The sequence below is a fragment of the Choristoneura fumiferana genome, chromosome 21 (assembly GCF_025370935.1).
Source record: "Choristoneura fumiferana chromosome 21, NRCan_CFum_1, whole genome shotgun sequence".
Classification (NCBI taxonomy): Eukaryota; Metazoa; Arthropoda; class Insecta; order Lepidoptera; family Tortricidae; genus Choristoneura; species Choristoneura fumiferana.
Window position 1 is genome coordinate 7,098,713 of NC_133492.1, and position 12,106 is coordinate 7,110,818.

The following is a 12,106-nucleotide window of genomic DNA, read 5'->3' on the forward strand; positions in this document are numbered from 1 at the left end:
GATTGAGCTTATCTAATTTTTGAAAAATAACATTTATAATCATTCCATATATATTTCGTAGATTGTGCGTACATTGGTAGCATATTTCGTAATTATTTTATATTGAAGATGAAACAAGTATTTCGTAGCACTCGAGACTCATTTGAAAACGTCGCTATTACTATGTTAGTGTCGCATTTGTTATCTGTTGTGTCGCGTTGTCTTGTCAATGTCACTTCACTTGTCTGGTCAATCAAATATTCAATTCAATCAGTCCAGTCAGATTGTTCGCCTTTTGCCTCGCTTGATAAACGCGAAAGTATTTTTGGGATTTTTTTATCATGAACCGGGAAACATAGCGTTAAAGCTTAATTAAGTTACACTGATTTAAACTTTAATCTTCGTATTAAATAACGCATGTAAAGTAATTAAATTGTCATCATGGTAACTATTTTAAACTCTTATTTCTAATTTCATTTTATTATTTATATATTTACCATTTTGTGCTTTTGTTTCAGAGTGCGATATTCAATTTCCAGAGTTTACTATCCGTTATATTACTTTTAATTTGTACTTGTGCATACTTAAGATCATTTTTCCCAGGCATCATGGATCGCAATAAAACTGGGCAAGTAGCATTCAAAATCTCTTTTGGTACTTGCAGCAATGAAATGTTTTTATAACTATGTGATATTATTACCTACAACATTTACAATTAGTAATTTGCAATACAAGGACCTAGGTGCCTACAAAACTGCAAAACAATGATTTCTTTTTTCTTTGAACTCACCAGGACAAGAGCTGATCTAATCATATTCATGATTATCCGTAATCAGAGCTTAAAACTATGCATATATACTTACAAAGTTTTTTTCCATGCAGGTTATTAGGAACATTCTGGAAATGTGCCCGAATTGGAGAACGGAAATCACCATATGTAGCCATTTGTTGTGTTGTTATGGCATTTTCAATACTTTTCTTGACATAAACGTCTGATACTGATTCAAAAAATATGAAAGATAATGTGGATTATATGTATGTAAATAAATTAATATTTTTACATTATTTAGTTTTCTTGGGGAAAAATTTACTTACCCTCACCACAATGTGTTCAAAAATCATTTTGTAATTCCGTTACATCAAATCGGGAAATTTTATTTTAGGCTTAACCCATCATATGCGGGATTGGTTTCACTATTTGACACCTCAATTGCGGCCTTATTTAGAATCGGTGTTACATCAAATACTTTTGACCTTATTTTTACAGCAGTAAAGTAGAAAAATTTAGTAAAATGTGAACATACTATGCATAGTAGCTTTGGAACAGATGTGCTAACGCAATTCATGAACTGGCGCTGATCCGTGTCTAAGCATGTGAGGTGTTAATAAAGTTATGGTAAGTTATTGTTATGCATATTTATATAATTATATTAAACTAGCTTTTGCCTGCGGCTTCCCTGTATGGAATTCACGCTGTTCCCTTGAGAACTGTGCATTTTTCCAGGATAAACAGATATAAAGCTAAAAAGGCCATATATATATATACAGTGGTGGTCATGTAATTAAGAACGATTTGAAGTTCCAGATTATTTTTAACTAAATCATGTCATGTGTAGTCGTGGTTCCTTCTTAGAAGTAACTAGTTACGTTATGAAACAGCCACATGAATAGAGCAAACGGGATTAAGAATAAAGAATAAAATTGCTGTCATTTTTTTACAAATTTTGTTTTTATTTTCTTTAGTAACAAATTCAAATAGTAATGAAGCTGGACAAATAATTAAGAACGATTTATTGAACTGTTCGAAAGTTTTTTATTTGAAACTTAAATTAACTAAATCACACTAACGTGAAGTTTGTACACAAAAAAAGCAATGTAATACATTTTAACTAAAATTAATAGTTAGTAGCATGTCCACGGCTTTTTATTACTGCCTTACACCGGCGAGGCATTGAATCTATCAATTTTTGACATTTCGCGAGAGAGATAGAGTTCCATTCTTCTAAGAATACGTCATACAGTTCTCTAAATTGCCACACTGTCGATTTGAAACCTTTTTCTTGACTTCGCACCAAAGATGCTCTATTGGGTTAAGATCGGGGCTGTTGGCTGGCCAATCTAAGACAGAAACTGATTGCGATGTGAGGAATTCCTTAACGGTACGTGCAGTATGCTTGGGATCATTGTCGTGCTGGAATGTCCAAATAACCGGAAGCACGCCTTCTGCATATGGTAACATTGTTTCTTCCAGTATGTTTTTGTATTGAAATTGATCCATGTTTCCTTCTATCAGCCTAACAGGTCTAACACCATGTCCAGAAAAACATCCCCAAATTTTTACATTTCCCCCGCCATGCTTTAAAGTCACTTTGTGTACTTTGGGTCGAATGCTTTATTTGGAGGCCGTCTTACATATCGTTTGCCAACAGAACATACCCTATTTATTTTTGTCTCGTCAGAAAAAAGAACGTTTTTCCACTGTCTGGCTGTCCAGTTTTCATATCTTCTTGCAAATGCAAGCCGGGCTTGCCTATGACACCGTTTCAACATAGGCACCTTCCTTGCTATCCTTCCGTGCAACTTTTCTTCTACCAAACGCCTTCGAATAGTGCGTGCCGAGAATGCTGAAGGGTTTTTTTCGCCAAAATATTCTTTTCTCAACTCATTAGACCCTTTAAAAGGATTTTGTTTTGCCAAACGAACGATATTTCGATCATCTCGACGAGATGACTTTCTTTGTTTAGGTACACGCGGAACATTTGAAGTAGTTTGATACGTGGCAAAATGCTTTATGGCGTGGAAAACCATAGTTTTTGAACATTGCAGATGATCGGCTATGTGTTTATACGACCAATTCTTGTCGCGAAGTTTTAGTATTACTTCTCTTGTAGATTTATCACAACTTTTATTTTTCCCCATTGTTTTTATATGAAGCAATCGCCTTTAAGACTATTACGGCACTAAATGGCGCCAAAATTATTCGAATAATAACCTAAAACCACAAAGCGGCGGTCCGTTCTCTATTTAAATTGAATAAAAAATAAACTATTCAGCGTTCTTAATTATATGACCAGCCAGTAAGTAGTAATACTAGGTTTGGATGTAATGTATAAAGTTTATCTATTTATTTTTTAGCTAATTATATGTATAAATGAATTTACCGCTAGTACGGAAAAGTTTTACGATACCGAGAGAAGTACAAAAATATACATGCAGTTAGTAACACTTGTCAGTTTGAAAAATCTTCTCTATAAAAAATCGTTCTTAATTATATGACCACAACTGTATATATATATATATTTATGCCGAAAAGATGTACAAACATACAAACACACTTTCGCATTTATAATATCAGTATGGATATAATTATAAATATTATGCATATTTATAATTGTGGATTTACAAATCAGGAAGATTAATCTTTTACATTTTATACATTTTAATAGAGATTCCAGTAGGTAATGCATTTGATGGTCCTTATACATAGAGTAGTTGGTTATAACTTGCCAGAGCATGCTGTACAGTCACCATCAGATATTTGGAGCGGCCAAAGTGATCAATAATATTGAAACATGAACTCTAATACCTTAATAACCGAGTGCATGTGCCAATATTTTTGACCACCTTGGCCACTCTGAAATATCTGATGGCAACTGTACCTTCAGTAGACAATTTTCTTTCTCATCATTTCTTAATAGACTCCAGCAAAGTATTTTTAAACCATCTGTCATAATGTATGTACAGTAAAATAAAAGACCATTTTTATTTTCATACTTTTAATTCGAAAGATTTATAGCACATAAATTTAATCAAAAACAGTACACTAAGGAATTCAATATAATATAATAATCAAATTGCAAAATCGTTTTGCTTCTTCACTCACAAAACTATTCTTGTTAATAGTTAAACATATCATAAAGGTTTGTATTCAGTTTTTATATAATTTGTTACACAATACGTGTAATTAACAGCAGTGCTTCAATGCAGGAATTTTAACAAGTGAAGTCATAAATTACTGTATTTTATAATCATTTTGTAAGAAATAAGATTGTGATTTAATGTGTGAAAGTACTTTTTTATGGTGCTTAATTATATGTAATACAAATAAAACGTTAAATTCAAAAGCAAAACACAACCAGAATCTAGTGGTCTTATGGGTGATATAACTATGTGTCATTTGGAAATAATACCAGGAAGAATAATCCAAGACAGATGAAACAGTACAAATATTTGAATTTGAATGGACTAATCTATGAAGATCACTACTACTCTTATTAATCTTATAATTACTACCGACTTTTATGCATCTTATTAAAGGGTGTACAATGTCCCAAGAAAAAAAAATTAACGAAAATAAAATTAATGTATACCTGTACTAAAATAATGCAATTCCTCATAACAATACTGTTGTCAGTTCAAATTATAATCTTGTATATAATATAACATTGAATTAAAAAAATATCAATCCAAAATGTCAACAGTCAATTTTGCTATATCAAGGATAATAATCTCTGAATCTTAGTATAAAAAACGTTATCAAATGGGCCGAATATTGCAGTTTTATCACTTTTTGTGGAAAATCTAAGTGCATTATAATATACAAACACGTCTAATAAATTGGAGCGTATTCAGTCTAGACATTGTCTATCGTAAGCTAGATAACACTTAAATACAGCGACGACACTCTAGATCTACAAGGCTACAACCTATCGCTACACAACAACTGAACAATACCAACTTCGATGCGTTGAGCACTCGCCTAAACAATGTCTTACTTACACAGCAAGAGTTCTTTTACTTTGCGCTTTCCACTATCGATCGCTTTTAAATCCTTAGCCACAATGTAACATAACTCACACAAAAGTTCTCGCACCAACTGTGTAAATAAGGCTTCTGTAACTTTAAGTTTTATTTAGTCAGCAACAACCAATGACCAACAGAGTTAAAAAGGGTGCATAATATACCGAACTGCACATTGCACAAGACTCCATTCCTTTTATTCGTACTCAAAATTGAATCTTGCACTAAAGGCACAAGAGTTAAAGGATTACCCTAAAATGAAACATGTATGACCTTTAAATGCCGAGTCAGCAATATTTCAATCCCATATTGCAAATACCCTAGTCAGTCATTAGTTAGAAATATTATGTTTATATACTTGCGCTATTCATATTATAGGGGGTCATTTCATTTCACTATGAATACTTGTTGTTTGTAAGAGACTGTACCTATCAACACAAATTATGATCGAAAATTGTGTTTTTATCAATTATCAGTGAAATAAACTACGAGTCCAACATTGATCACAACTAATTGTACATCATTCATTTTAAAGCTTCGTTGCTTGTTGGGACATGCTCTTCGTGATAACATAATTTTTAAAGTAAATAGCAAGTCTATAATGGAAGTCGCAAAGATACTCAATAACTATAAAATGTATAAAAATAAGTACAAGTAATATTTATGGCACTAGAAATGCGATTCTTTAAGTCCAAGTGTTATTAATGCCTGAGCGAAACAATGATTTCCAAGCAATTGAAGGAAGAACAAGTGGAAATGATAAAAAAACTCAAACAGAGCCTAAACGACTGAATAACTTTAACGATCGTTTTATACTTTACATAAAAATGTTGAGACAAGACTTGAGTTTTCAATCTTATATGGAAGAATTTCTGCGTCGAATAAATAAAGTATTCTAAAAAATATTATAATAAAAAGAGCCGTACATTTACTGAAATCAAACATAAAATAATCACAGAATACTAATTGAGATGATCAAATGATGATATTTATCACAGAGAAAGACAATCGTCATAATCTATTCAGAGTCAATTTTATTCGTCTGTAGTAAAGACTAGGAGGTGTGCGTCAGTTCAGTTACAAGTTTCCACATCAATACGACATATTATTACTCACATCTGTCACAAACCACAATCGCTCATTTCCTTTAATATTTTTGGTGTTTACGCGCGATGGTCAAATCGACTGGATATTTTCTTAAGCTCACTTTGCTTTTGGAATTTTTGATTTGATTTTGCGTAAAGTTTAAGCATATTATTATGGGCTTCAGAAATTAACCAATCGAAGTATATAATCCTAGAGTTATAAATTCTACGTTAAATGCCCAGCGACTGCGGCGGCCGCGAGGACGACTACAAAAATACTGAAAATTCTTTAATTGAAATAAGTTACCATTGGTTCACACCTACGGATTGGGTTTGCAAAGAGACCAAATGAGACATTAAACATATTATTATGTTTGTCAAGAGGTACCATTCCAATTGACTGTACTTCTGTAAAGTTGTTCAGCCTGCGCGAGGCTTGTATTAAATGCCCTTAAAGTATTCAAACAAATACATAAGACAATAGCCTGAAATGCGCATGAAAGTTTCACTCATTGTACAATTTCGAATAATTCTTGACATTTTCCAATTGGGCGTCAATTTAGCAGTAATTAAATGAAATAATAAAATAAGCTTATTAAAAAAATAGTAAATGCCGCCGCTCCGACGCAGTTTCACTTATTCACTAAATCGAATAATAGCATAATTTACTCAATGTATAAACTTCTAAAATTAATAAGTCCTTTAAATATAAATTATTATTACAAAGGAGCATTGACTTATAATAACTGACAAGTAAATAATTTGTAAAGCAATTCCAATAATATGTACTAGTAGTCGAATAGTTATCAAAATAATTAAACCAGTATGTATTTTGGCGGATGTCCGACGTTGGCAATACAACCTAATCTTCGTATAACGTGACGTCACTCTTTAGATATACCGCGCTATAATACGAGGATTAAATTAACTTAAACTAAATAATGCGCGTCTCAATAAATACGGCTTACAATACTAGAGAGCATTGGTTTGCTTAAATAAGGATATTAAAAATAAATATTAACGATATACTCAAGGCGACAGGGCCAGGTTGTTTGCATTGTACGGGCTTCGACAGGAGTCCCGAGTATACGTTTTATTACGAATACGATTAGGTATAAAAGTTTGGCACGAGATAGCTCGAACATAACAATGTTTCGGATGCGAACTCGTTTAAAACTAAGAGCTAAAGCTAATAATGACTACGCTTGTGCGAATAAATCGCTTTGATGGTTTAGTCTTTTGTCAGGGACTGCTTTAACGCCTCTCCGGACTACTTCTTGTTACCCTGGAAACAACGGTATTGGTTATTGACAGAAACGTTAACGTACTATTACACCGCAGCTCGTCTGATAGCTCGCTCTCACCCCTGTAAGCTATAAAAGCTATCGGAAGTTTGCTTATGTTTTGGGTTACGTCTCGGCTTATATATGTACCTATCGAGCCAGAAACTGTCCGACGGCTAGGGCAGTAGCGCTACTGAATGCACTAGTGTCTGAGGTCCAAAAGACTGACGTGTTCGCCGACAAATGGCAGACGCTACTTTGTAACCTTTATGTATTTATGTAATTTTTAACAAGCTAGGTGTTTGGTTGATACCGTATGCCTGTTTGGAAATTAAAAATAAGGTTTTTTTAGCTTAGCTTAGCAATTGTAGATAATGTTTATGTTTAAATTATGTTTTTTGTTTTCTTTGTTATTAATAATTATTAGGTATAGTTTTTCGTAATTGTGTTCTAGCATAATGGGCGCTTTGGTCCTTACTGTAAGCTGGTAATTGAAAATTATATCAATAAATAAATAAATAGTGATTATCACACTAAATCTAGTGTGAGGACCACTGATATTCTAATCCAGTTTTGTTAAAATAATTGTAGCTTGTAACCACGGAAGAATTCAATACTGTTCGGTAAATAAATAATCTGTATACTTTACTAGCCATTGCCCGCGGCTGCACATGCGTTAACAATTACTTCTGGCAGTCGCTATGAAAAAACAGGGTTTAGATTCTAAACTTTAGAAAATTCCCATGGGAATCCCCAACACACTAGACTTACGTTGTATGAAGAACGAACACCCATGCAAAATTTCATGTTCCCAGGCTTAGTAATTAAGATTTAGGGATATTACAATATCGGCATAAGAAGTAGCCTATGGGTTATGGAATAACACAGCACACTCGCACGCATATACGTACAGTCGGTGCCCTAACATAAGTATCCACTTTTTTATGCAACTAGTATGAAAAAATGCATACATAAGTTAGGGAACCAACAGTACGTGGGTTAGTAGCTAGTAGAAAATATGATTACTAACTATTACGCTTAAACTAATTCGCTAATGTCTTTCGGAACTCGAAACAAAAGATCGGATGCTCTTTCTTCCACATTACAATCATGAGGAAAACGAAGAAAACTGACCGTCCCGAGCGACATTAACATTCTGCTTGTACTATACCTGTGCGGCCCGGCGCGTCCTATCTGATCATCTCCAAGTACTTGTGCTTGTGTTTGGTGAGCATTTCGGTGACGGTGACCAGCTTACGTATCGGCGGCTGAGTCTTGGCCAGCGCTTGTAGCTCTTGCAAGTGTGCGACGCAAATGTGGTGAAGTGTCGCGAGCTCCTTGGCTATAAATATAAACGAGGCATACAATGACAAAGCGAAGAAATATCAGCACCTTTTCATATGCTTTGGCACTGATCAGTGCTAAAAATCTTGTTTTATCCTAATGAGGGTTACCGATATTATTTGAGGCAAAGGAGGCTACAATGCAAGGTTTTTTTTTTACCTTCCGCATTCGAAAGGGTACAGGTGTCGTTAAACTTCTGGGGCATTGGGCAACGTGGTGGGGCGTGTGGTGATATTTGCAAGTGTACTTTTACACCAAAGAGACGTTCTAATCGCTGTACAAGATCAAGAAGTTACATAGCAACCTCGATAGTTACATTATTAATGATCCACCACTTAATCCATTCCCAAAAACGTTTTAATATGTAAAGTGTATTAATTTGTATTCACTGTTGAATACGAATGAATTCACTGTTCTTTGATTCATGAACACAAAAATGATAAGATAGAAATATACTTACTAGGGTTCCTTAAGAAACTGTTAATTTATTTGAAAATTCGAGTCCAAAATGAAATGTACAAACTTTTTGAGTAATGCTCAACCAAAGTATATGAACTTATAGTACACTTTTTACGCTACAATTTTTTTTTTCAATCTAGGTACACAGGTAAGTTTTCATAACCTAAATGAGTGCTAAAAATCATTTGAACCAGATGGAACTAAAATATACGTAATTGTGAGTTGTTGTGATGGAACAACTTACCAATATCGACGTTATTGTTGGGGTTAGGCGGCGTATTGCCCGGCTCTTGGACATTGCTGAGCTGGTCCAGAAACACGACCATTCTCTCCTTGTTCTTCAGTATGAAGGGGTTCACCACTTCCATGTAGGGCTCCTGAAGGAAAAAATATTCATTCTTTTGGAAAAGTTGTGATGCTGTTACAATTATGTAAACATTTTGTCGTCATCTTGTTTTGTTTAAATCGGTGTACGGTATTCTGTAATCCGGATTCTATCGCAAAGAAACTCCAAGCATAGCTCTCTCCATAGCTCGTTGCGCGATTCTGAGCCTCTCCAAGAGGCAAACAGTCATAGACCGCGTCTTAGAGCCATTATAAGTCATCAGGGTTATTTTTCAGGAGGGGGCCTGGCCTGGTTTTTGTGTAAAAATATCAGTATTATAGAATTTCGAATCGGTAGCTCAACATCCTGGGGTGGGCATTAGACCATATTGTGATGGGCACGGCCCACTCGAATATATACGCCTATGCTGGCAACAGACACTGGTCGAAGACATTGTCTTAGGCATTGTGGAATATTGGACGAAAAGACGAAGTAATGTTTTAGACTATCGCGGTCATTACTAATTTTTTTTGTCGTCTCGTGATCATGGCACATGCTACTTTGTTGAAATGTCGAGCTTCTCTAAAATAAAGGTACGCGGAGTCGCGGAACAAAACACGAATTTATTTGTTTTACCCGAAATTATAGAAAAGACGAAGCTTCTATGGATGGAGGCTATAAGGAAACAAGTTTCTGTTAAAAAATTTTTTTAATAAAGCTTTTTGCTGATTGTACTTTTTAATAACTGTACTGCATGCATCTCATCTGATCTCAATATATTTCCGTCGCAATTTCAAGTCGATGGCAGATTTTATACGTTGTATAATAGGAAGCTCGTCTGCGGATTACGTTCATGCCGAGGACTCAACCAAGATGCGTCACTACCAGATTACTTGTATTGTCTTGTCACGCAATTTACATCATTTGGGGCCAATTTCACCAGTCAATTGAACAACTGGAAGTTGTGGAGAGATTTGAACTTGTAAAATTTTAACCGTCCGTTACACTACAATGGATAAACATTTAATATGGCAATTTAAACAAAAGCTTGCAAAGAATACCTTAGCGCCGAACTCGACGAGGTTGGCGAGGTTCTGCAGGCACTTGGCGACCATCACGAGCGAGCGCTGCGCGTGCGGCGACGGCGCCGCGCCCACCAGCCCCCACGCGCGCGGCTCCACCAGCGCCGGGCAGATCAGCCGTAGGAATATAAAGCCTATGAACACACGTTTATTCGAAATCGTCTCATCTCGATGCAGCGGTGCTACTAAGAAATTAGAAAATCGAAGTTCGTATCGTTCCATCCCTCTAACACTTATACTATTTAATACGAGAGTGAGAGGGACGTACGATACGAACTTCGATTTTCGAATTTCGGAGTAGGCCCTCAAGACCACAGGCCGAGAGGGCTTCGGCGAGTTCTCAGACATTGGGAACTTCACATACACCACTGAATTTATACGTGACAAATGTAATTTCCATAAAGAAAGGCCATAGTTCAAACCATTAGGCTACCCGACTTCACAATACAACAAAAAAAGGTCAGGTTTTCATTAATCGAGTAAAAACAACAATAGGGTAGTGACATATTAAAGTAAAAAAAAATGTCTGTCAGTTAGATTATCAAAAAATTATGTTGTATTTTTTATTTTATTAATCAATAAATGAACTTCAGGAGTGGAAGCCACGACGTCATTTCGAGGTAAGAAGGGTTTACGTGCCGCGAGCGGTATGTACCTGAGACGACACGTGTGCGTACGAAGCGTTCGTTCGGCCACTTGGCGACGGCGGCGCGCTGCAAGCAGCCGCACAGGTAACGCACCGGCTGCGGGCACGCTTTAGGCGACGTAAATATCGTCAGGGTTATCTGTAAAAATGCAACAACTTGGATTGTTTCATTTCACTGGCATATATGCCAGTGCCTAATGAAAATGTTCATTATAATGAACATTTTCGTTAGGCAAACTAAAGCGTGAGTAAGGTACGAGTAAGTATTTGGATGTAACACCTCTCGAAGTTAGTATATACGCTTTGCTATACGTGTCATCACGTAATATGTTACTACGACGAAAGAGATTTAGAGCTACACGAAAAAGTAGAAAAATGGGAAACTGTCATATAAACAAAGTCATCGACATAGCCTAATATAAAGCGTTAAGATTCTTAGACCACAGGCCGTCGTATCAAATGCTTCGTTAAATAACTTTATCTACCCCATATAGTAAATCCTCCATTATAATAATAATAAATCCATTCCATTAAAAAAAATAGATAATGACCAGCATTACGACATTGGATTCGAACACGACAGTATCGTAATGAACCGGACCGCACCGGAGCGGTGGCGCCTTATTTTATTACTTTTACGTACAGTTATTTATAAATATTTAGGAGCTGCTAGTTAGTTACTGCTTTATACAAACCTGGTCCAAAATCATAAGAAGAAACTCTGCGTTGGCACACGCGTCTTCAGGCGAGTCCATTTTAGTCGGGTTGAGTTCGTGGAGCTGAGCCTTAGCAGCTGTTAGCTGTATCGATAGCCGCCTGAAATCAAGCAGAATATGAGTATTGTTTTTTTTTTCACCTGTGACTTTATCTGATCGAAATATCATCATCATCATCAGTCGGAAGACGTCCACTGCTGAACAAAGGCCTCCCCCTTAAAACGCCACAATGAACGACAACTCGCCACTTGCATCGACACGGTTTTCCCGCAACTCTCACGATGTCGTCAGTCCACCTGGTGGGAGGCCTGCCAACCGATCGAAATATGTGTTTTCAAAAAACAATGTACTAAATCGTACTACAAACAGGCTCCTTTTAAGACCGCG

The 12,106-nt window shown here is 35.8% G+C and overlaps 2 protein-coding genes across 2 annotated transcripts in view; one reads left to right on the forward strand and one right to left on the reverse strand.

The window, feature by feature from the left end:
- The first annotated feature begins 207 nt into the window (after positions 1–207).
- ksh (transmembrane protein 167A-like protein ksh) lies at positions 208–1,041 on the forward strand. The gene is made up of 3 exons (XM_074104249.1): positions 208–423; positions 498–607; positions 862–1,041. The coding sequence occupies exons 1-3, from the start codon at positions 421–423 to the stop codon at positions 965–967; spliced, it is 219 nt and encodes a 72-aa protein (XP_073960350.1). The 5' UTR covers positions 208–420; the 3' UTR covers positions 968–1,041.
- Positions 1,042–3,738: 2,697 nt separating this feature from the next.
- Positions 3,739–12,106, reverse strand: part of vap (RAS p21 protein activator vap) — a gene marked incomplete in the record, with an annotated part of 25,697 nt that continues 17,329 nt past the window's right edge. The window contains 6 exon segments of the mRNA XM_074104226.1: positions 3,739–7,149; positions 8,319–8,489; positions 9,195–9,327; positions 10,337–10,491; positions 11,013–11,142; positions 11,699–11,776. Of these exon segments, the coding sequence (XP_073960327.1) occupies positions 8,338–8,489; positions 9,195–9,327; positions 10,337–10,491; positions 11,013–11,142; positions 11,699–11,776 (648 nt within the window).